Source organism: Macrosteles quadrilineatus, unplaced genomic scaffold (genome assembly GCF_028750875.1).
Source record: "Macrosteles quadrilineatus isolate MER2022 unplaced genomic scaffold, UCM_ALF_1.0 Scaffold_9__3_contigs__length_116548681, whole genome shotgun sequence".
Taxonomy (NCBI): domain Eukaryota; kingdom Metazoa; phylum Arthropoda; class Insecta; order Hemiptera; family Cicadellidae; genus Macrosteles; species Macrosteles quadrilineatus.
In genome coordinates, this window is record NW_026542602.1 from 36,698,701 (window position 1) to 36,725,766 (window position 27,066).

The 27,066-nt window shown below is 34.2% G+C and overlaps 1 protein-coding gene across 1 annotated transcript; it reads left to right on the top strand.

The window, feature by feature from the left end:
- The first annotated feature begins 4,556 nt into the window (after positions 1-4,556).
- LOC129003329 (UDP-glycosyltransferase UGT5-like) lies at positions 4,557-24,711 on the top strand. Its single transcript, XM_054431622.1, has 9 exons — positions 4,557-4,662; positions 8,689-8,927; positions 10,466-11,070; positions 11,545-11,555; positions 12,190-12,428; positions 13,967-14,571; positions 15,532-15,754; positions 20,780-20,999; positions 24,265-24,711. The coding sequence occupies exons 2-9, from the start codon at positions 8,690-8,692 to the stop codon at positions 24,539-24,541; spliced, it is 2,418 nt and encodes an 805-aa protein (XP_054287597.1). The 5' UTR covers positions 4,557-4,662; position 8,689; the 3' UTR covers positions 24,542-24,711.
- The last annotated feature ends 2,355 nt before the right edge of the window (positions 24,712-27,066 follow it).

The following is a 27,066-nucleotide window of genomic DNA, read 5'->3' on the forward strand; positions in this document are numbered from 1 at the left end:
ACGATTTTTCGGGTCTCAGGTAAGTTTTTTTGGAGTTATACAAACTTAAAAATATTTTATTGGCTTTTTTCAATTTTTTGAGTTTTTAGCGAATTTCCCTATAGGGAAGTAGCTATTACCATTATTACCGTAGGTCTCATGGTAAGACCTAAGCCCGGGACCGATTTACTTTTTCATTTTGATGTCCCCAGAGGCCAAAAACACCATTCGTTCAAATTTTTATATATCTAGGTATATATAGAGATATATATATATATATATATATATGTGTCCATCCGCACGATAACTTGAGTAATTTTTGTCCGATTTTGATAAAATTTGGTTTGAAGGTGTAAGGCGGGATAAACTTGAATGAGTTCGCGAACCAGCATGATCGGACTATGGGAACGGGGGTTTATGGGGGGTTTTATGGGGTGAAAATAGGTTTTTCCCATTTTTGACCCTAAAAACACAAAATTTCACAATTTCTTCTTAAACCATTTTGTAGAGCTTAAAAAAACAAATAATTTAGTATATTGAAGCATTGTTATGCACCTAATTGTTACAAAGAAAATTCAAAAAAATTGTAATTTTAAAATTCCCATGTTATTCTTATGGAGAATAAGTCAACTGTTGTAGTTTGCTTGTTTATGAACATATTTTGATCAAATTTGGAAAACACATTAATTTCTTACTAAACCACAGTACCTTTTAACATTTTACATACAAAAAAACTTTTTTACCCTCCCTGTTGCAGCAAACCTAAGTACTCATTAAACTAATTCTGTTTAAATAGGGAATAAATGTGATATATTTAAGGAGACATTTTAGTTTAAATCCAATCAGGCAAATGGAAATTCGCTAAGTCTGCAGGTTTGCTGCGGCGGGGGTATTATTTTTTATTTTTTTCTAGAAAGACCAAATATATCAAAAGCTCAGTGACCTTTTTATTGTATAATGGTCATAAAAGTAAATTAGTTTATAGCAAAACATACTTATAAAAATAATATTAACTATTTTTAACATTCATTTAAACGTCTGTTATGGTCGTGACAGGATTTTGTGTTTTTCCACTAAAGATGCTCTTTTTTTAAAAAAATACCAAAGATATTGCGTTACCATGGACATTTTATGAAACTTCAAATGTTAATGAAATAAAAATAATAATAAAAGTTTTGAAAAAAGGGGAAAAAAATTTGCAAAGTGCTTTTCCTGAAAACGTACGTTTTTAAATTTTCACTCAATTATGAAATTTTTCCGGATCTGCTCTTAGTTCTGCAATGAATGGTTTCAAGTTCCTTTTTTGGTTGATGGGATGCACCCACGATTCTCTGTTAGGGAGATCATCCATTACATTCATGAGGTACGGTACCATATAGCCGCTATGGCAGCAGCCTCTTCTTCGCTTTCTGCATCAATTCTCACAAAATGTGTAGTACAAAGTGTCACAAAATGTACAAACAACCTCACAACACACAGTATCTCATTTTACTGAAACCATGGGATCGACCATGTGGGTGCTCAAGTCGCCTTGCCGTGCCGTGCCGTGCGTATGCATCTCAAATCTCCATCGGGCACGGCAAGGCTAGGCAAAGACGACGTCTCGCCTGGCCTTGCCGTGCCGTGCTGTATCAGGTGTGCGGCCGGCCGAACGATTTGGTAATACTATTAACTTATAGAACTTTTATTCAAAATCAAATCAAAATTTTATTGGGCCATTCAAAATTAACATTTTTAAGTAATAGGCTAATTCACAAAATTAATTAACAAATAGCGATACAACTCTTTGGGTCCTCTTGACGCACAATACTTTAGTCAGTCCAAGGCCGGCTGCACACCTGATACAGAACGGCACGGCAAGGCGAAGCGAGACGTCTTTGCCTCGCCTTGCCGTGCCCGATGGAGATTTGAGATGCATACGGCACGGCATGGCAAGGTGACTTGAGCACCCACATGGTCGATCCTATGGTTTCAGTAAAGTGAGATACTGATGTGTGTTGTTGTGAGGTTGTTTGTACATTTTGTGACACTTTTGCCGACTCCGAAACTGCATTATTCAAGGATGGTTTGTGTGAAGTTTGGGGCAGATCAAAAAGGCAAAAGGGCTCCGCCCCAGTGGCTCTGGAGTTTCCAATGTTAACCTTATGAGTACTCATATTTAAATGGAATTAAAGAATCTTAACAGCTGGTTCAACAAAACAATTTGATTCTGTGATGTTCAATACAGAGAGGACATAATAATGTTATGTGTTCGCTGTGTTCAATAGCATTAAAAAGTTAATAGGTTTACCAACAGGGTGCAGCACTATTATTTTTTTTAATTTATGACAATTGCTAATTCGCAACCAAAAGGTGAGTTAGCGTAGCGAACGAACTTCGACTAGGACGTGATTGAGCCATGCAAACGAGCTCATCTTGAAAATGAACAAGCATTTAACATAAAACCACATAGGATAGGACGGCGTCTGTCGGGCCAGCTAGTTTAATATAAGTATAAGCATCTTAAATATTTAGTATAACCAATCTGACTCATACTTCCTACTATTAGCGGGTGGGAGTAACTATGATTTATGAAAAAATTGCAAAAGTGCAATAAAGTTTTAACCACAGTTTTTACAGCAATTAGGGTTGTATTCATATTAAAAAGTAAAGTCATATTGCAAAGTAAGTCATATTGCAAGTAAGTCTTTCATATTGTTTAGAGTTGACAGAAATATAACACATAGAAAATTTTAATCAATATCATTCAAGCGGTTTTTTGAAAATCCTATTTTTCAGTTATTCTATTTATGGTTTTTTATGGAAAAATTCCAATAAAAAAATAATAAAAACAAATAAGCATTTACAATAAAAATCTTAATGTTAAGTCGTTAAGTGAATTACAACCCTCTGTTCCAACTAATCCTGCTCCCCAAGCAATAGTTTGTAAATATAAGTATTATCAGAAGCAAACTGGCAAATAACTGACTTTAGACTCATTATCTAATGTTTGGTTGTTTCTTTTAGCAAGTCATTTCAACAAACAAGACTCATTCTGAATAATAGGAATGACCTCAGCATTTAATTTGATGGTAAGCATTGAGCTTGAAACACATATATTTATTTAGGTGTGCTAACATGCATGAACTGAACAAACTTAAACATGCAGCAACTATTCTGCTAAAGAATAATAATTAAAAAGATTAATTTGCAATACTAGACTAATGGTCATTGTAGATTACTCTCCAAACAAATAAAAAAAAAAAAACTTCCAAAAGGAATTAAAGGCAATGAAACGTGTTGGTTTTCCCAGTTAATATTAATATTAACAAGTAGATCTATTTTATTTTAACAATAATTTCTAAGCACTTTGGGTGGATACTGCTTTCACAATTGAAATTATTTGCAAAAGTTTTCATATGACCAAAGATTACATATGCTACGCAAAATTTGCATAGCATATGTAATCTTTGATATGACAAAATGTGGGTTTCAGTAAACAGTTTCATATTTTTGTTGAGAAAATTTAAATTGGTTCAAAAGGTTTTGCAATCATGCTAATTTGAAAAGGACTAGAGTGGTTATAATTTTTATCCTGAAGTAAATTAAATCACCCCTGCTGCAGCAAGTTATATTAAAATGTAATTTATATTACAAGTTATATTATAATTTATAATTATAAGCAAGTTTTATTATATTATAAAACTTAAATCTGATTTAAAAACATTAGTTTTAGCGAATTAAGTAAATATACTTGCTGCTACAAGGAGGGTAATGACGTTTGTAATTTAGTAAAGTATAAATAGCTTAGTATAAAATAATTACATTTGCCAAGTATGATCTACATATATCTACAAATAAGCAAATTAAAAAAGTTAATTTATTATCCATAAGAGTAACATGGGATATTTAAAATTTTTATTTTTTTAAAACCATTAATTGTACAAAAACACTTAATATACAAAAATATTTGTTATTAAGGGTCTTAAAATAGCTTGAAAAAGAATTTAGAAATTTTATATTTTTTTAGGTCAAATATGAGAAAAAAATTGTACCCTAAAAGCCCGTTCGCATGCAAAATTTGGACCAAATTTCATCGAAATCAGGTTTTTGCTTTGGTTATTGTGCTAACGGACTCACTCACATGAATATATTTATGTGAATTTGAACGGATGGTGTTTTTAGCGTCATGGGGACATTATAATGAAAAAGTAAATTTGTCCCAAATCCAGGCCTTACTATATGAGACCTCATGGGAAATTTGCTAAACAAGAAAAAAAGGTTCTAAATTGTCTAGGAAAAAAAAACAATATCCAAACAAATCAAACTTACTTTTTACCACACTTTAAAACTGTAACCATTAAAACTATTCAGTTATTTTTAACAATCCAAACAAAACAAAACTTGATAATTCCTCTTACATAACAGAGCGAGATAAAAAGACAGAGAAGATATGATAGAGTTGGAATGATATAATTACATATTAGGATGATGGAAGGAGAGGGGTAACTCAAAGAGAGACCTTGAAGAAAGAGAGAGATAGAGAGATTGGGTGATTTAGAATGAGTTAGAGGTTAGTCTGAGAGTGACTTGTACAACACCAAGCTAGAGGACCGGTTTATTGCATGCGAGGTTAGGTAACAGATCATAGTGTAGTGAGTGAGTGCATTGAATGTTTCAAGTTAATTGAAAACAATAATCTAAGTGAGTAATTCATACAAGGTTTAATAGTAGTAAAGCAAAGGAAAGTTTTAGTTGTAGTAAAGTAAGTATATGATGTAGACAAGTATACAAATAATACTGACTTGAGAAATAATAATTAAGTTTGGAGCCAGAGATTAATTCAAACTATACAGTAATATTTATATTGAAAAAATGTTAAACTTGTGGAATTATGGTAAAGTAGTAGTTAACCTATAAAACCTAAATTAAAACAAGAACCTGAGAAATAAGTATTTAAAACACCAACCAAAAAGTGGTTGAATTTTGAACTTTGAATTTTGGAGTCTAAAGTAAAGTAAAGTACAGTCCGGTCCTACATGTTATTTGAATTCGTAATATTCCATTTCACATTTTGCTTGAGTATTAAATACCTTTTTGTGTTTACTGTTATGTACCATTAAAGTCTATATCTGACTGTTATCTAACGAAACTTGCTGATAAACCTAACAAAAACAACAACTGCCTCTTTTAGAGTTACCGGTATCAGTTTTTCTTAATTTTAGGAGTTTTTATTTTTACAATTTAATTGGTTTAGGGTTAATTTCATTGTTTTAATGCACAATTTTAAATAATTTTAATTTGTAAAAAGCAAATAATTGTTCATTGATATAGTTGGAGGGTTTTTAAACTACACATTGATTTAAAAGTGGAAGTTAACTGTTTTATATAAGTTTGAAGTTTTTTGTTGTCCATTTTTATTATAAAATGTCATGAGGCGTTACTTCTATCAGTATGGAAGGTTTTATATGATTGCAATTATTTTGTTCATGATTTGGTTCTTTGGGTGTATTTCATACCACTACCTTTTGGACTACTCATTCTCATATTTCTTTTGCCTGTAAAGAATTTAACTAGTATATCATCACTAGGACATAAAGTGATTCACGGAAAATGAGCGAGGGTTTAACAGATACTTTTGCCAGTGTGATGAACTATATTTTTTTCATGTTGCACAACAATACTGATTTAACAAACTAAGTTAGAAAACAAAATAGTATATTACGTTACTAGTCCTGAAAATAAGTGTTTACCAGACGAGTGTGGTCGTTCTTGTGCGAGACGAAGTCGAGTATCATACGTTATATCATAGTTATCATACGAGTCCGGTAAACACATTTTGGACAAGTGACGTACGATAGTTTACGCCATACTACTAAATCCGTTCAAATCCAGAAATCCTTATATATTACCACCAACTAAACGACAAAAAATCACTATATGTTTTGTTATATCCACTCATTGCCACCCAAAAACAGTATAATCAGCTGATTGGTGTCCGGTAAAACTCATTACAGTACGCAATGAAACCCCATTTGAATAAGCTGACGGCAAACAGCTGTTTTCTGGACTAAATCCTTGCATGGGAAGCTAGCCGAAATAGTGTAGTGTGGCACTGATTATAGCACAGAAAGTCGCTAATTGCTGCATCCACTTACTTTTGCCGCACAATTTTTACTTTTGCCGCACACCAGTATTCCAACCAAACAACACAAAACAGTGTGATTTATTAGGAACGTAATACACGTACGCTTGAAAATAAGTTGGGAATACATAAAATAGTTATTTGTGTAACTAGTGGTGAAAGTGGCACTTTGCTGCACACGAGAGCAATGTTTAGGAATGATCTCGAGGGCAGCAAAGGCCCTTTTCACTCGTGTTACACATTATATTTTTCCTACAGTCACTATAAAGCATATACATAATTAGTCTTTTAAACACTATACAACACGTTTTTAGGTTCAGCTGGCAACACAAATAGGTGCCCTAGAGAAAGTAGTACCCGCGGTCCGTATCACTCCGCTATTTTTCCTCGGCAAGAAATGTGCTCCGCGTTTTGAGAATATAGTTCCGTATGTTTTTGTAATTTGAAGTGGTTTCCGCGCCTAAAAAAAATGCTTTAAAGGTATTTTCTTGTTTATTAAGATCGTAGGAATGTTTTAAAAACGTTTAAAAGAAAAGTCCAGAAAGTTCAGAAATACCGAAACTATAAACACGAAATGACAGGTTAAATCGTAGTTATAATAGTCAATCAGCTGCTCATAGTATTATTATCTTTAAGTGCTGCCAACCTATTTCCAAGCGTACACAAATTACGTGCATAATAGAACCACGCTGTTTTGTGTTGTTTCGTTGGAATCCTGATGTGCGGCAAAGTATAAACCGTACGGCAAAGTATAAATATGCAGCGATTAGCAGCTTTCTGTACTATAAACAGTACAAGGAAGCCAACTTCATCGGGTGACTGTAGGAAAAAGATATTATACGATCAGCTGGTGCAGCATATACCATTTTGTTCAATGTTTGGATTTAACCAAACTTAAAAACGTGTTGTACAGTGTTGTAAGACTCTGATTATTTATATGCTTTATAGTACCTACTGTCACTGCAGGAAAATTTAATGTGTAACACGAGTGCAAACTGCCTTTTCTGCACTCGAGAAACTTTCCACACTCCCCTACACCTCGTTCGTAAACATTTCTCTCGTGTGCAGCAAAGTGCCACTTCCCCCACTAGTTACACAATAGTTATTTGTGTAACTAGTGGTGAAAGTGGCACTTTGCTGCACACGAGGAATGATCTCGAGTGCAGCAAAGGCCTTTTTCACTCGTGTTACACATTATATTTTTCCTACAGTCACTATAAAGCATATAAATAATTAGTCTTTCAAACACTATACAACACGGTTTTAGGTTCAGCTGGCAACACAAATGGTGCCCTAGAGAAAGTAGTACCCGCGGTCCGTATCACTCCGCTATTTTTCCTCGGCAAGAAATATGCTCCGCGTTTTGAGAATATAGTTCCGTATGTTTTTGTAATTTGAAGTGGTTTCCACGCCTAAAAAAAATGCTATAAAGGTATTTTCTTGTTTATTAAGATCGTAGGAATGTTTTAAAAACGTTTAAAAGTAAAGTCCAGAAAGTTTAGAAATACCGAAACTATAAACACGAAATGACAGGTTAAATCGTAGTTATAATAGTCAATCAGCTGCTCATAGTATTATTATCTTTAAGTGTTGCCAACCTATTTCCAAGTGTACACGGATTACGTCCATAATAAAACCGCGCTGTTTTGTGTTGTTTCGTTGGAATCCTGATGTGCGGCAAAGTATAAACCGTACGGCAAAGTATAAACCGTACGGCAAAGTATAAATATGCAGCAATTAGCAGCTTTCTGTACTATAAACAGTACAAGGAAGCCAACTTTCTCGGGTGACTGTAGGAAAATAACTATTTCATGTAAAGATGACCTCTAAAAACGCCTTCCAACTTGTTTTAAATTTTGATGCTTTAATACTTTTTGCTTTACTTTACTTTTGCAAACAAACAACTGTTAAGTAATTGATTTAATTATTTCCTCTTATAGATTGTGCTAGTGTAAATTATACTATATATGTCTCAAACTATTGATGAAATGAAACAATATATACCGTAACCGATATTAAATCAATCGATATAATTATAATTTAGATACATGCGATTGCTTACAATCGAAGTTTAAAACTGAGTTTAGAACAGTTAACTTTTACTCCCTATGTACTTTAAAAATCTCTTTGTGTTGAAATTAATAATTTCTCTAGTCATGTTTCTTATTGAATTAAATATTGATTACAACACAGTAATGTTTTAGTGTTTAAGTTTAATTAGAAAGCAGCATCATTCTTCTCTCTCTTAAAACAATTAAATAAAAACATAAACATTGTCTAATAACATTTTTTTGTGATAAGTTTGTCTGTTGCATTGAAATTCCTTCAGAATATAAAACAATAATATTTCTCTTAACAGACACAGTAAGTGCCTCAATAAGATATTGATGACCAAATTAACACAATCTTGGTCTTCGGGGTACGACCCCGTCATTTGGCTATCCACCATGAAGAGAAATTTCCAATGTTTCGGCCACATTACAGTCGGCCATTATTAAATTACGACCGTGGAAGCCTATTGATGAAGATGACCAAATTTAACTTATAGTTGTTCAGTTTCAATAAATATATTCAAATTTTTCCAGGATGCATTGGTTGACGGGCTGTGTGGTTCTATGGGCATCTCTAACAGGAGTGTTTGGGGCTCGTATCCTAGCAGTGCTGCCATTCCCCGGCAAAAGTCACTTTATCTTCTCCTCCGCAATTATCAGAGCTCTGACAGAGCGGGGCCATGAGGTGGTGGAGTACGGCCCCTTCCCCCCCGCCAAGCCAATACCTAACTACACCCATGTGGAGATACACACTGCCTTTGAGGAGATATTGAGTGAGTCATACAAAGTAGCCAATTGGGTATGGTGACATATATTCCAAGTCTTCTGTATTGTGAGTCTATTTCATAATGTCCGGGAAGCGTCTTAAGGTCCACATTTAATGCGTACCGTAGGCCTACCTACTAACGAGATGGTTGCTGCAAGTAGTTTTTTAATGGTTCAAAATTGGATACAGCTGTCTTTGATTCTAGCCTTAAAGCATAGACAAAAATAATTAAATATAGACCGTCAGCTGTGCTGCGGTAACCGCTTCCAGCGGTGTGCGCCAGAACCTATGGTAACCGTGGTAACCGCAGCACGGCTGACAGTCATATTTAATTCTTTTGTCTATGCTTGAAGCTACAATCAAAGTCTGCTGTATTAGATTTATTACAGGTGAGTTTTCCTGTATCTAACTTTCAAAATTTCATTAACACTCACAAAGTAAAAAATGCAGTATAGAATTGGATTTTCTCCCTTAGTTTGTTGCTGGGATAGTTGATGTGACATTAACAGTGCTGTAGTTTATAGTGAATTAACTTTCAACTTGGCTTGGTTGGGTAAATATTTGGCAGAAATCAATAATAATTTACATCAGCATTGTTGGTGGCTCAAATTAACTATATTATGTTCATATTATTGAAACTGGTTATGAATTTAACATTGAATTGATATTTCTTGTTACTCATAGTCAAAGTACCTTTGACTGATACAAATAATTGGGATAAGGTTAAATCAGGAACATGTTTAACTTCTGCAGTATTTTCTAATGTCCAGGTGGACCGAATGTAACAGTACAGTAACATCAACTCGTGGAATAATGTCTAATCCAGAACAAATATTTTAGAGAATTGAATAGTTTTCCATAATGAATGGAGTCTATTAATGCCCCAAGTGGAATAAACATTGAACATCAGTAACCTTGGTTTGATTCCTTTTGCAGGTTTTGGGTTGACAGCTTGTGTTATCTTATCACAAGTCACCATTGGTTTGTCTATGTGACTTACACCAACATGATTTCTTTACTCTGCTAAAACCAGAAAGCTTAAGTTATACTGATAGCAGTTCAGGTTTAAACACATTTTAAACCTTACAGTTTATACTGACAACATCAATTAAATAATGTTCATTAAAAAGTCTTATTGCTTTAAATTATTTCTACTTTGACATTATTCCACACTGATACTATAAAACTTTGTGTGATGCAAAGACAGGCAGACACATAATTTACTATATATAATATATATAAAGATTCAATTGAACTAAAAACATAGTTCCTGACCTTTGAAGCTAAACAATGTTAAAATAACATCCCTTTTGTTTTGATTCTCTGTTGATTTTGAAAGTTTGCTCCACAACGGCTCACCTGTTACAGTAGTATACACAGTAAAGTTAACACAAACATACCATGTATCATCTGATCATTCTACTGTACTGTTTGAAATATAACAGCAATACATTTTCAGCCAACATAAATTAACAAGCTGCTTGCCTACTTTTGTGAGTGTATATTTCCAAACGAGCAATGCTAAAGGATTTTATTCTGTTTCAGAAAATTGGTCCTACGAAACTTTCATATACCTTACACAAAAAGATCAACCAACTTTTGGGGTAGGCTTCAGTGCTGTTTGGGAAATGACAAATCAGATTTGTGAGCAGACATTCCAGCACGAAAATATCAAACGTCTTTTAAACTCAAAAGAACATTTTGACCTTGTCATAACCGAATCGACCTTCGGACAAGAATCCATGTTGGTTTTTGGCCACAAATTCAACGCCCCGACGATTACAGTTCAAGGCTTTGGGTTGTCATGTCTTATTAATCGAGTTGCGGGGAACTCATTGCCTATAGCCTCTATTCCTGATTTTGCAACAACCGCGATGACTCAGCCTATGACCTTTAAGGAGCGGGCTAACAACTTAATGGGTGTTACTTTGGCGTTGTATCAGTTCTACAATTATCATCTGCCCAATCACCAGAAGATCATCAACAAGTATTACCCTGGTGATGCTCCGTGTGTTCAACAGCTGGTTACAAACGTGTCTCTCTACTTTACCAACTCTCATCCAGGTGTTGAGTATACTCAACCCTACACTCCCAACATTGTGCCTGTTGCTGGCATCACCTTGACTGAGGATAGATCGCCTTTGCCACAGGTGAGAAGACTGATTCTGAAAGTCCAGAAAGTTTAGAAATACCGAAACTATAAACACGAAATGACAGGTTAAATCGTAGTTATAATAGTCAATCAGCTGCTCATAGTATTATTATCTTTAAGTGTTGCCAACCTATTTCCAAGTGTACACGGATTACGTCCATAATAAAACCGCGCTGTTTTGTGTTGTTTCGTTGGAATCCTGATGTGCGGCAAAGTATAAACCGTACGGCAAAGTATAAACCGTACGGCAAAGTATAAATATGCAGCAATTAGCAGCTTTCTGTACTATAAACAGTACAAGGAAGCCAACTTTCTCGGGTGACTGTAGGAAAATAACTATTTCATGTAAAGATGACCTCTAAAAACGCCTTCCAACTTGTTTTAAATTTTGATGCTTTAATACTTTTTGCTTTACTTTACTTTTGCAAACAAACAACTGTTAAGTAATTGATTTAATTATTTCCTCTTATAGATTGTGCTAGTGTAAATTATACTATATATGTCTCAAACTATTGATGAAATGAAACAATATATACCGTAACCGATATTAAATCAATCGATATAATTATAATTTAGATACATGCGATTGCTTACAATCGAAGTTTAAAACTGAGTTTAGAACAGTTAACTTTTACTCCCTATGTACTTTAAAAATCTCTTTGTGTTGAAATTAATAATTTCTCTAGTCATGTTTCTTATTGAATTAAATATTGATTACAACACAGTAATGTTTTAGTGTTTAAGTTTAATTAGAAAGCAGCATCATTCTTCTCTCTCTTAAAACAATTAAATAAAAACATAAACATTGTCTAATAACATTTTTTTGTGATAAGTTTGTCTGTTGCATTGAAATTCCTTCAGAATATAAAACAATAATATTTCTCTTAACAGACACAGTAAGTGCCTCAATAAGATATTGATGACCAAATTAACACAATCTTGGTCTTCGGGGTACGACCCCGTCATTTGGCTATCCACCATGAAGAGAAATTTCCAATGTTTCGGCCACATTACAGTCGGCCATTATTAAATTACGACCGTGGAAGCCTATTGATGAAGATGACCAAATTTAACTTATAGTTGTTCAGTTTCAATAAATATATTCAAATTTTTCCAGGATGCATTGGTTGACGGGCTGTGTGGTTCTATGGGCATCTCTAACAGGAGTGTTTGGGGCTCGTATCCTAGCAGTGCTGCCATTCCCCGGCAAAAGTCACTTTATCTTCTCCTCCGCAATTATCAGAGCTCTGACAGAGCGGGGCCATGAGGTGGTGGAGTACGGCCCCTTCCCCCCCGCCAAGCCAATACCTAACTACACCCATGTGGAGATACACACTGCCTTTGAGGAGATATTGAGTGAGTCATACAAAGTAGCCAATTGGGTATGGTGACATATATTCCAAGTCTTCTGTATTGTGAGTCTATTTCATAATGTCCGGGAAGCGTCTTAAGGTCCACATTTAATGCGTACCGTAGGCCTACCTACTAACGAGATGGTTGCTGCAAGTAGTTTTTTAATGGTTCAAAATTGGATACAGCTGTCTTTGATTCTAGCCTTAAAGCATAGACAAAAATAATTAAATATAGACCGTCAGCTGTGCTGCGGTAACCGCTTCCAGCGGTGTGCGCCAGAACCTATGGTAACCGTGGTAACCGCAGCACGGCTGACAGTCATATTTAATTCTTTTGTCTATGCTTGAAGCTACAATCAAAGTCTGCTGTATTAGATTTATTACAGGTGAGTTTTCCTGTATCTAACTTTCAAAATTTCATTAACACTCACAAAGTAAAAAATGCAGTATAGAATTGGATTTTCTCCCTTAGTTTGTTGCTGGGATAGTTGATGTGACATTAACAGTGCTGTAGTTTATAGTGAATTAACTTTCAACTTGGCTTGGTTGGGTAAATATTTGGCAGAAATCAATAATAATTTACATCAGCATTGTTGGTGGCTCAAATTAACTATATTATGTTCATATTATTGAAACTGGTTATGAATTTAACATTGAATTGATATTTCTTGTTACTCATAGTCAAAGTACCTTTGACTGATACAAATAATTGGGATAAGGTTAAATCAGGAACATGTTTAACTTCTGCAGTATTTTCTAATGTCCAGGTGGACCGAATGTAACAGTACAGTAACATCAACTCGTGGAATAATGTCTAATCCAGAACAAATATTTTAGAGAATTGAATAGTTTTCCATAATGAATGGAGTCTATTAATGCCCCAAGTGGAATAAACATTGAACATCAGTAACCTTGGTTTGATTCCTTTTGCAGGTTTTGGGTTGACAGCTTGTGTTATCTTATCACAAGTCACCATTGGTTTGTCTATGTGACTTACACCAACATGATTTCTTTACTCTGCTAAAACCAGAAAGCTTAAGTTATACTGATAGCAGTTCAGGTTTAAACACATTTTAAACCTTACAGTTTATACTGACAACATCAATTAAATAATGTTCATTAAAAAGTCTTATTGCTTTAAATTATTTCTACTTTGACATTATTCCACACTGATACTATAAAACTTTGTGTGATGCAAAGACAGGCAGACACATAATTTACTATATATAATATATATAAAGATTCAATTGAACTAAAAACATAGTTCCTGACCTTTGAAGCTAAACAATGTTAAAATAACATCCCTTTTGTTTTGATTCTCTGTTGATTTTGAAAGTTTGCTCCACAACGGCTCACCTGTTACAGTAGTATACACAGTAAAGTTAACACAAACATACCATGTATCATCTGATCATTCTACTGTACTGTTTGAAATATAACAGCAATACATTTTCAGCCAACATAAATTAACAAGCTGCTTGCCTACTTTTGTGAGTGTATATTTCCAAACGAGCAATGCTAAAGGATTTTATTCTGTTTCAGAAAATTGGTCCTACGAAACTTTCATATACCTTACACAAAAAGATCAACCAACTTTTGGGGTAGGCTTCAGTGCTGTTTGGGAAATGACAAATCAGATTTGTGAGCAGACATTCCAGCACGAAAATATCAAACGTCTTTTAAACTCAAAAGAACATTTTGACCTTGTCATAACCGAATCGACCTTCGGACAAGAATCCATGTTGGTTTTTGGCCACAAATTCAACGCCCCGACGATTACAGTTCAAGGCTTTGGGTTGTCATGTCTTATTAATCGAGTTGCGGGGAACTCATTGCCTATAGCCTCTATTCCTGATTTTGCAACAACCGCGATGACTCAGCCTATGACCTTTAAGGAGCGGGCTAACAACTTAATGGGTGTTACTTTGGCGTTGTATCAGTTCTACAATTATCATCTGCCCAATCACCAGAAGATCATCAACAAGTATTACCCTGGTGATGCTCCGTGTGTTCAACAGCTGGTTACAAACGTGTCTCTCTACTTTACCAACTCTCATCCAGGTGTTGAGTATACTCAACCCTACACTCCCAACATTGTGCCTGTTGCTGGCATCACCTTGACTGAGGATAGATCGCCTTTGCCACAGGTGAGAAGACTGATTCTCTACAGTTCAAATACTAGAGGTTAGTATATATTTACTAAATCAATCGCCAGTGGTCTTTTTGGGCTGACGATAATTACAACCCGTTTACCTCATATAACATCACAGACAAAAAGGGAATAAGTAAAATTTATCCAATGCCCGTATCCGAGAGAGGTCTGTACTTATTCCCTGCTTGTCTGTGGTGATATCTAGAAGCATTCTGTCCAACAATAAAGTTAAGTTACTTCGTATGTAATAACGATATCAGCAACTTGACACATATTTCTCCTATTTAGCTTGTCAACAACCCTTGTTATGGGTAAGCGGGGGAAGTAACTACGGTGTTTTATTGTAAGATAAGAAAACCTGCAAAATAAGTTTTGCACCGCAACTTTTACAGAAAGGAGGTTGCACATTTTTATTTTAGTTAAAAGGACTGTAACATACTAAATTAGAATCAAAATAGTGATGTTTTTGTGAAAATCCTATTTTCCGTTATCTTATAGGTTTTTATGGGAATATCACGTAGGTTGCAATAACTTTGGAGCCATAATTTTTACACTTTTGCTATATATACTATGTATTTTTTGCTCCTCTAAAAATCAGTCCAATCAACTTTTTTTGTAGATTTTGCCTTGGTTCCTCACCTGACAACCTTTTTATATACTATTTATCTTAAGCTTCGGGACATTGGGAGGATGTATTGTAGTACTGTGAACATTTTACATTCTGCCATTGTAATCACATATCACAACAACAACAACACAACAACCAAGGTGTTGGGGTTTAAGGTGTTGGGTCTGCTTGTTTGACCAAAAAGAGCTGTCATTGCCAGTCCCAGTACAAAAAGGGAACAAAACTATAATAACTCTTAGTAATAGAATTCAAGGCACAAATATTCTAATGTAACATTCTAGAAAACTATCTTTCTCTCTTTTAAAAATGAATATTTTAATTTTTCAGGATATACAAAAGTTTATGGATGGTGCAAAAGAAGGAGTTATATACTTTAGCTTTGGAACTGTTGTTCCATTACACCTTTTCCCCAAGGAAGTGCTTGAGAAATTTACCAATGTATTTAAGAAGATGAAACAAAGAGTGATTTGGAAGATTGAACTTGACAACATTCCTAATTTACCAAATAATGTGATGCTCAAAAAGTGGGTCCCCCAACCGGGGGTTTTGGGTAAGTTTTTCGTTTATGGCTCTATTTAATCAGACCCAAATTCAAAAGGAAATTTATTGTAAACTAAAATTTATGTCACCAATTATCTCCAATTAATTTCAGAAATAGGGGAAAAATTATAAATTCAGACTGTAGCATACTCTTCGAGTGGTTCATTTAACTACATGTTTTTTAGTACCTAACAGTCAATGGTAGAATGGAGTGGGCTTTAGGGCGGTCCTAGACATATATTTTGAGGGGGGTCACCGGGGGGGCCTGGGGGGTATGGAATACCCCCCAGCAAAGGAGGGGGGTCCGGGGGTTCCCCCCCGGGAAAAAATTTGGAAATAACGTGCTAAAACGAGTGGTTTTGAAGCTATTTTGAGGGCCTAGTTTAATGTGTTCAAGCTTCCCAGTTTATTTAAACGTCAAAGAAATGTATAAAAATAAACTTTAGGTGCCTTAAAATAAGAAAATAAATAGCAAAACCTAGAAATAATTAGAACACAGATGAAACCATTGTTGTTCGATAGTGAAAAGTATTGTGAATAACATATCAAAAGTCTCCAAAAATATCTTTGGTGGAACACCACCATTTTTCCAAAATGGCGGCCAAATCCAGTAGTTTTTTGCTTTTTATTGAAATTCTGACTTTCCAGTCAATATTGGGGAAAAGTCGTCAATACATTTAATGTTCCTCCTGAAATTACCTTTAAAATGATACCAAATACATGTACCTACAACAAAAAATAAACCCCGTAGAAATAATAAAATATTGCAAATAAAAATATTTTTTATAAATTAATGTAATAGTCCAAGCAAACTAAAAAAAACCAGACACAGGGATCGTATAAAAATTTGCAAGTAAACATTTTATGGTTTTATTTTTATTGTTGTGGTGTGCAGAGTGACATACCAAAAGTTGCAAAAAATCAGTCCACGTGAAACCCCTAAATTAAGGAAAAAATGGCGGCTTTTCCCAATATTGGACAAATTTTGCAACAAAAGATACCACATGTTTTTTTGCACATTTTTCGAGATATTGACTTGGAACCACGACCGATATTTATTGGATAGTCCGTACTTAATTTCAATAGGGAACGCTTTTTGTGCCGCCATCTTGGATCAGCCATATTGAATCTGCCATATTGGATATAAATATTTTTTCATGTAATTATAGTGTTGTAACACATCATTATGAACTAGATTTCCACGCTGATTTCAATGCTGAAATCAGTTTTTTAAATAGCGTTTTACGATTTTAAGATATATAAAAACGAAAACTCTCCCCCATACATTTCTTATGGACGTTTCGTACTTTGACAGTTTAAAAACACATTGAAAACTACCACAGTCTAAGGTTGTACTATCAGGTTCAAGTATGGCGTGGAAATAGTTCACCAGCAGATCCAACAGATTGGGAGTGGTGTTTGACTGATGGTACATATGACAAACTTACTTATAAATAACTGTACTTATAAATAACTGTAACTGTGTAACTTGGAAATTATATTTAGATAAATATAGGATATGGCCTTTAAAAAATTGCAACAATACGTTTTATGGTTTTATTTTGTAGTGTTGTGCAGAGTGAAAACGGGAAAAACTCGTCATAGCTATTCGTTCAAGTATTGACTTTTATTTTAGCTATGGATTGCTTATTTGGAGTTATTTAGAATTGGGGATAAATGTCTTTAACTAAAGACAAATTTCAAAATAACAATAATTCATTCAATAGTTCATTGAAGGTAGGCCTACATGATTCGTTTTAAATTTGTCATGTGTCATTTAATAATCAATAAAATTAAAGTCAAACATTTACTGAGTACTTTGATACCAGAATGAACTTGTTAACATATTAACAACCCGAGATATAAATCTTTTAACAAAAACTGATAAAAAAAGTTTAATTTAATTTTGTGTTGGGGTTTGTACCTCGTCTATAACTAGTCTGTTTTAACTATAAATAAAACAAAATGAAAGCTAACTAAAATGAAAGATCTTTTATCACTGAATATTTTAAGGCTAGAACGAACTGCAAGCAATAATAATACCTGGAGAAAAATAATCCAAACACATTTTCAAAGTAACTTACGTTACATCAGATACGTGCATAACTGATGTATAGGGGAGAGTTTTCATGTTAATATATCTTAATCAACGAACAAACTTATTTAAAAACGGATTTCAGCATTGAAATCAGCGTGGAAATCTAGTTCATAATGATGTGTCACAACACTATAATTACATGAAAAAATATTTATATCCAATATGGCAGATCCTATATGGCTGATCCAAGATGGCGGCCCAAAAAGCGTTCCCTATTGAAATTAAGTACGGACCATCCAATAAATATCGGTCGTGGTTCCAAGTCAATATCTCGAAAAATGTGCAAAAAACATGTGGTATCTTTTGTTGCAAAATTTGTCCAATATTGGGAAAATCCGCCATTTTTTCCTTAATTTAGGGGTTTCCCTTGAACTGATTTTTGCAACTTTTGGTATGTCACTCTGCACACCACAACAATAAAAATAAAACCATAAAATGTTTACTTGCAAATTTTTATACGATCCCTGTGTCTGGTTTTTTTTTTAGTTTGCTTGGACTATTACATTAATTTATAAAAAATATTTTTATTTGCCATATTTTATTATTTCTACGGGGTTTATTTTTTGTTGTAGGTACATGTATTTGGTATCATTTTAAAGGTGATTTCAGGAGGAACATTAAATGTATTGACGACTTTTCCCCAATATTGACTGGAAAGTCAGAATTTCAATAAAAAGCAAAAAACTACTGGATTTGGCCGCCATTTTGGAAAAATGGTGGTGTTCCACCAAAGATATTTTTGGAGACTTTTGATATGTTATTCACAATACTTTTCACTATCGAACAACAATGGTTTCATCTGTGTTCTAATTATTTCTAGGTCAAACCACATATTCAAGGGCCTACTTGTATAATGTCATGTTTTTGCAATATTGAGACTTTGGGTTTTAATATCAAAGGAATACCGCAACATTACAACACATTCAAGCATTATTGATTTAGAAAAAAACCCTTTCAACTCATGGTGGATGTATTTTCCTTCCACCATGCTTTCAACTGGTGCCAATGTGCATGCTAAACGGAAAATGTCCAAAATCAGACCAAGATTTCAAACCAGAGAACTTATTTTATCTAAGAAGTGTTTAAGAACTTGGACTCAAAACGACTGCATAATACCTGCCCAGTAAGCAACAGTTAACCTACACAAAGTACACTATCCAACTAACGTTGCCGTCGGCGTCACGGCGTCCCAACACTGCTACCACCTGGAGAATTGGTTCTCAGTGTTCTCATTTTTTCTACGCCAGTGCCAGTGGCATTTTACAAGAGGTCAACGTGAGAATAAAGTTTTTGTGCAACAATTTTGTGGTTGTGCCGGGAATTAAATCTGTCCCTTCCACATCTAAGTCTGAGACACTACCATTTTGTTGTTGTTTTATGGCTAGCAACATGCCAATTGGGTTGTGGTGTTATTAAATATGATGTCAGGTGCTCTAAATATGAATACTATTTAATATTGAAAGTTTTGAAATTTGCTACGGTAATCATTGAATTACATTACTGTAATTACAAATTCCTAACGCTCAACTCAGATAAATTAATATTCAACTACCTATCAAGCTTTGACTATTGATACAACTTCTTTTCTTTATCCAATACCCAAACCCAATTAATTCAAGTTTTCAATCATCTAGGTTAAAATGAATGATAACATTAAATGCCGAAAAAATAAACAAGAAGAAGAATGCGGCCGAACGTCGAATGTCAGTATCGGACACTGCCGTTGCTGTAAATGTCTGAAAGCATCCGTCGTCTGCCAATCTTCCCTACTTTTCATAACGTACAAATAAACAGTCAGACTCGAACGATGAGTTTTAAGTTAGAGATTGTAATTAGTCCTTTCATTCGCCACAAGTGTAAAGACTACAATGAATTTCAATTTGGCAGAACGATTTGCAATAAAAATTATTTAAGTTCCCCTGGTATAATAGTTTATATATATAAAAAAATATTTTGGGGGGGGGTCATGACCCCCCTGACCCCCCCCTGGGACCGCCTTTGTTGGGCTTAGGTTTTATAGTAAAACATTTAAACTTATACAAACTTATATTGAAAGGAAAGGTTAGGATTTGTGTTAAAAGCAAGTTTAAAGCAAATTGTTTTTGTTATTTAACAAAAAGTTAAACAAGTTTTGATGTACCTAAATTGTTAACTTGGAAATAATTTGTATCCTAGATCCTAGTAATAATCATAATTTATTGTATTACTTGTTTGAAAAATGAAGATGCGTCACTTTGTGACTTCAAATTCCGCGATATATTTGATATATAGTTGATAAGGGTGAAAACAATTATTTCTCATCATATCCCTATTGTTTACATTGCGAGCCCTATTATTTTCATTGTGTGCATGATCTCTTCGAGGCATCTTAGAAAAATTACAAATACTAATGAAACAAAATATAAAAACACAAAATGTAACGTAAGTCATTCTTCTTTACATTTTAAACAAATAACATTTTACTATTGTATTCCCAAAAACCTCAATATAACATTATGAAAACACAAAATCCTATCACAACACAAAATATAACTAAACAAATGGCCATGATACAGTTTTGTACATTTTATACAAAACATTACAACATTTTACTTGAATTCACTGAAACATGACCACAGATAGCCCCATTTTCATATGCATGTAAACAAAATTGTATCATGGCCATCTGTTTGATGTAAACAAATGTAAACTAAAAAAGTTCAGATGATTGACAACAGAATTCAGCACAAGCTACGAAATTTTAAAAGCCTATAGAACAAAGGGCTTTTACGGAATATCATCATCCAAACCCACAAAAGGCACATCGAGAGGATAAGAGCTTTAGAATTATACCCAATATGCATATAAAAACAAATATTTGGGAGCAACAAATTCTCTTAATAATATATATTATTATTATATTCAAAGTGGATCTAAATCGATTGATTTTATTTTCAGCGCATCCCAACTTAGCTCTGTTCCTGACCCACGGCGGCCTCAACAGTCAGTTGGAGGCCATGAACGCAGGAGTGCCAACCATAGGGATTCCGTTCTTTGGCGACCAGTTGTACAACATCCATGTTAACGAGTATTACCACATAGGGGTCAAAGTAGACTTCAAAACTCTGTCGGAGGAATCCCTGCTTTCAGCCTTCACTAAAGTGTTGAATGATAAGAGGTACCTAAAAATTAGGATTTTATAGAACAAAAATGTTGAGTGTTTTAGTAAAAGTGATGAGGTAGGTATAAATGATTTGAGAGTACTTCTAATTTTTATTTTCTGTTATTGTAGATTTAATCACAGATTAGACATACTCCAATATTATACTTAAGTTTTCAATCAAATTTTTTATGGAGTAAAAGTGTTGACCCTTAGACCATCGTCAGCTCCACGTCACTCGAGGTTTACTTGTATCTGGCTGCGTTGATGTTGTGGCAGATTTGTCCGTTTGTAACGTATTTACATTCAATCACATTTTCACCGAAACATACAGATACGACAGGGACAATGATAAGGTTAAATATACAAATGTCTATATTTTCTTAACTGTCAGCCCCAAGAAGAATAATTAGTAATATTTTTAACAGCTCCTTAAGATTAACATTGGAGTAGTGTTGCTTTGAATCCCTAATCAACCCCTAGTATGCAACCACAATAATCAATGCTTATCAGTGAGATGTCCCGATTGGGAGGTTGAGGTTTAACCATCAAGGATTATGTGACACAAGGGAATATTGATGTAGTTTCCGAGCCTGGATTTATCGTATGTTCAATTTGAATCCACTGGTGCATTTAAAACAATATTACTGTGTAGCAATATTTGGTACGATGAAATATATTTGATTCATATCTTCTTCAAATATGTACCAACCTTAATTTGAATGAAACTGAAATAAAAATTGCCACCCAATGAGTTCAAATTATTGCTATTATAATGATCAGTTTGTTGCCGAGATCAGATGTCTCTTCTTTGGGAAGACCATTTACGAAAAGTCCAATAATTAGTTTACATGTTTGTTACTACCATGACAATAGGCTGGACAAAATCTGCATTATTTCAAACTAGAGTGGTCCGCTTTACAATTTTGCTAGTTAATGGTCAGAGTTACAAAAAATGTATGGTCTATTTTTTCATACATTTTTATTATTTGAAATATTACTTTAGAAATTATTGCTTTTAGTAGGAGTTGAGCTTTCATTTTGGATGTTGAGGCTTAGGTCCAAATGAACTGTTCTAAATGATCAAGGACAGCTGGGCCCAGATTTTAACTAGTAAAAAGTAACTTTTTTAGTATCAAACCAACGAACTACTGATTGTCAGGTGAGCTATACTTCCTCACTTAACCAGCAATATAATAACCTTACTAGTGTACATGTTGCTCGAAATCGAGCGATTACAAAAGTTACAAAAAAGTAAAGTAGTCACAGTATACAAAAAATAAATAAATAACTCTTTTAAAAACTAATAAAAGTCATAATTTCCGATGAGTTTAAAAGACTCAACTCATAGATTAAAACGTACCTAACAGTTACATATAATCAACATTACTTGTAATTATTTGATCATTTTTCAAAAGTTGATCTGGCTTTTTAGTGTATTCTACAAATCTTTCCCACTAATAGCCGCATTAGGTTGTCCATGTTGATCTTCGTCAATGATAATGTAGTACTACCCGTTGTCAATAAAACACATACACTCACACATATAACACACACACACAAATACAACAAACCCCCTCAAAGAAATTGACAACCCTCCGGTCTCAACGACTGTAAAGGCGGTTTCACACTGGCATCCGCGGACGATTTCTTCGTCCGCGGACGGATGCGAAAATAAATCGCTGCCCATGTTATCAGATGGGACCGTTCACACCGCCCATTGAAACGTAGCGTCCATCCGCGGATGCAGAAATTCGTCCGTGGACGATTTGGTGGAATCGCTCTGGGAGCGATTTTTCTAAAACGTCCGCGGACGATCACGCCCTCGCGCATGCGCAGACAGAGCAGTAGCTCTCAGCGAGGCATGTGTCACTCCCATCACAGTGTTCAGTAGTTTGTGTTTACAGTCATAGTGTTCATCTAGTTGTTGTTTTGTGTCCTCCCTTGTTGTTTGTTATGGCTGAATTAATTGAGGCTGTCCGTGCCTACCCGGTTATCTGGGATACAACTATAGAAATTTATAGAGATCAACAAGAGAAAGATAAAATTTGGTTGGAAATTGCGACTACACTCCACAGAGATTACAAAGAGAATAAAGTATCCTAACCAATAACCATGTATATTTATACGAATTACTGTACAGTAAATCATTATTAGATTTGTATTACTATGATTATTTGCATTATTACAATGATTCACCAAATCGCTGCCGCTTACTGTTAATTGGATGAACCCACTTTCTCCTTTTTGATAATGAGTACAAAAGTACAACCTCGTCGTCACTATCATCACTACTTGAATCAAGCCACAGAACAGAAAATCCGGGTTGACACCATGGGACAGAAGGCTCAGACATTTTGCACACCTTCACTGAGTTGTAAGAGGAAGTATGTTTAATCTATGATTGTAGTAGGAATGGCCAACTCCATATGCGCATGCGCGAATGAGTGGACGTTTGAAACGTAGCTCGCAATGTGAAGGGGGCGCGTAGCATCCATCCGAATCATTTCATCCGTCCGCGGACGAAATTATCGTCCGCGGACGCCAGTGTGAAACCGCCTTAAAGAGGAGCGCCGATGTAAGATGTCGCCAGTACGTTTACAAATTTCAGTCATTTTTTATAGCGATAACATTTTGTTTACATTACTTAAGAACACTTCGGCTAACACCCTTGTTCATTGTTTGTGGGAATCTTCATATTGTAGGTGTTCTTCATTATATAGGAGGTAAACTATATCAAATTGTCCAGGCTTTCACGATTTTTAACATTGTTATATGTACGAATGTAAATTAAAGTAGTAAATATTTAATTTAAGCAAAATCAGTAAATGTACCCAATGTGTTTCATTGAATTGAAAAATAAATAACAGCAATTAAATTATACAGCTGATCAATATGTAAACAATTATGTTCTTCATAAGAAAAACATGGGAACTTTCAAAGCCACAGGGGCAGAGCCCAAGGGACTTTTTCAAAAATGTAAGGCCAGTTTGCAAATCTACGCGACACGCTCTTTCCAATGACACGTCAATGGATAAAATCGGTTAAGAAATGGCGGAGGAGTTCAACCGACAAATTTTCATGTAGCGTATTAATTATATAGATTACTGTAACAAAATCATAAAAGGTGATGAAAAACACTATAATAATGACTCAGAGTGGCAACCTGTGGCCAAGATAGATTTAATAATATAGATCAGCTGTTCATCACATTTGTTTATATTTTCAATTCTACTTTGGCATCACTAAATCAATGTTTTCTAAAATCTGCGCATTTTCCCAGGTACAAGCAGAATGCGCAGAGGATGTCCCGCATATTCCGTGACAGACCGGTGTCGCCCGCAGACTCTGTCGTGTTCTGGACAGAGTACTTGACGAGACATGCAGGAGCGCGTCATCTACAGCCTGTTGCCGCTCAGCTGCCCTGGTACCAGCTGTGGCTGGTGGACATTGTTGCAGCTGTATTGGCAGTTGTGGTAGTCTTTTACTTAGTAATTAGGAAAGTCCTGTCTCTTTTGTTTGGTAGACGGACTGTTGCAAAGAGTAAGAAGAATAATTAGTTTATGTAGAGTACTTGTAGAGTAATGTTAGCTGTTTTTTACTGTTATCTTTTTTATTCAGTTTATTAAACTAAACCATTTTTGTCAAACCTCTGAAACTAGTTGATAAGATTCCTCGGAATCCAACTATCAACTTTTGGACACCAAAATAGAGATAATTTCAATATGGACTAGATGTAGCTTATTTTTCATTCAAATTAGTTGATTTATAGTTGAATGTGCCACCAATGAATAAAACCTTTTAAGAAGCACAATGCCTTTATACAAAATTTAATCTGGAAATATTTTTATTTTGATAGTTCTCGCAGCGGCCATTAGGTAGACTTTCGCGAGCGCGCTGCAAAGTCAGCTGACTGAGTGAGACAGAATTGGCTTAGATAGAGTAGCGCGGCTGCCACGCGAGCGATCGTAGTGGCGGCTGCACGATGCTCATTTCTGCATAAAAATTCCAGTCTGACTATTCACCATAAGCATTTCGCTTCTTAAACGGTTTGTATTCAATGGTTCAACTCACTGAGTACGCTATTGCTGTTAAAATTCAGTTTTTCTCTGTTGTGTTCGGTACCTACTATAATATCTTTTGTGACATAAAAGAAAAAGACACTATAATTTGCAAAATGTTGGTAATCTTTTCAGTTTGGATTGCTTAAACAGTTGTCATAAAAAAATCACTCCCTCCAACTGACTATAGCTTTGCCATATGAAAAGGGACGTCTACTTCTATAACAGGTTGAAGATTCAACCCATACTCAGGATTTTTAAACAATCCTACATGCATAGAAGTCCTTTGGATCTGACTGTCTACTAACTATGTTAGTTGAAACAGTTACCGTACCAAGTTAAAAGCATGTGGGAACAATACGGCAGGTGCCTTAGTCAGTCCATATTATAATATAATGGACTATTTTTTTTACTTACCGTATTGTTCTTACTAAAGTAATTACAAAACATTACTCACATCACAAACTAGGAATTGTTTTTAATCTATTATAACAGAAACAGTATAAATTATTCTGTTGAAGTCATATTGTAATATTTTAGAGGTACAAAAGGAAAGATTATCAAAGAGGTTTCCTCAAATAAGAGGAAATCACTCAGTCAGACAGCTAAGTTTCTTTTGTATTTCATGTCTGGTTTTGAGTTTTTATTAAACATGAAACAATGAAAAGAATTATCACTCTTTTACTTTCAAAGAAAAAGAATAACTGCCATACATTAATGGATCAAAGGAAACTTCTGTTGAAATTATATTACTTTGAAATTAGTGTTTGAAAACACAAAAGCGTATCCACAAGTTTACTTTAATATTAAGTTACCAATTGCATAGCAATGAATGTAACTTGATCAAAACATTATTTTGCTGGGAAACTGATTACCTGAAATGTTTTTATCATTTAATTAATGATCATCACTTTTTCTTTGTCTAACCTGAATACTAAAAAAAAAAAACATCTAACTAGAGTCAGTCCGGAGATAACCAGTGAATTATTGATCAAGGGTAATACGTCTTTAGATGAGCTTAATATCACTCCCATTCAAGAGAATACACGATTAGTTTTAAACTATACTATTGTTACATAGTATTTAAAAATTTAGTTTTATTAACCACACATATTGAATCTTAAAACTAACATTTTGGGGAATAAGGTGATGCCACTGTCAATCTGATCTGCTGCCATTGAATTACCAGGTTTATATTACCTAGATGATTATTATTTTAACTTAATTATTATTTTCTAATATCTCAAAGGAAAGCCATACACTTTTAAGATAGCTCCTTAAAAAACAAGGAAAACAATATTCAGAGAATAATGCTGTGGTAATTAGTGTTTATCATCATTTCTAGATTTCTCTTATCTTTAAAGATTTTAAGCCAAGTTTTGAATTATGTGCAGTTTTTTTGAACTCTTTTACTTAAATTCACATTGTTATTTTTTACTTCCTTTGAGTTAGGTTCTTACTACACAAAAAGTAACCTTTATTAAGTTAGGATTTTAACTCAAGATATGACTCGACTGTTTATCTACTGTTTCTTGGTAGTATGTTTTATCTATGGTATAGTTATTTAAACTCAGTGAGTATCATAAAAACATTATTGATACTTAAATGATGGTTCAGGAAGTACAAACACACAACTTTATCGTCAGAAAATGCTGTAAAAGAATCTAAAAATGGTATTTTTCTATGATTAGCCTAATCTAAATGCAATTTATTTTACCAATAAAATAACAATAAAACAACAAAGGTAAAGTGAATAGTCTAGTGTTTAATAGACTAAAAAGTTCCTGAACATGTTATACGATATGTTTTAAATTTTTAAATGTAAATAGCATAGTTAATTGTATTACATTAATTGTATTACATGCATGTAAAATTGTAATTCTTGAGAATATATATATTAAAAAATATTTTAAGTTTTATCATTGTTTGAATTTTCCTCCCGTTTTAGGCAGTGATAAATCATTTCTGTTTGTGGTGCCTTTTGAAAAATAAAATATCTGCATCTTATTTTTGTAAGATCTGAT

Bases quoted from the DNA above. Each gene is read 5' to 3' on its own strand.
- LOC129003329 (XM_054431622.1), top strand. From the start codon at position 8,690: ATGCATTGGTTGACGGGCTGTGTGGTTCTATGGGCATCTCTAACAGGA. The intron at 14,572-15,531 runs GTGAGAAGACTG...TTAATTTTTCAG, and splicing joins ATAGATCGCCTTTGCCACAG to GATATACAAAAGTTTATGGA. The intron at 21,000-24,264 runs GTACCTAAAAAT...GCATTTTCCCAG, and splicing joins AAAGTGTTGAATGATAAGAG to GTACAAGCAGAATGCGCAGA.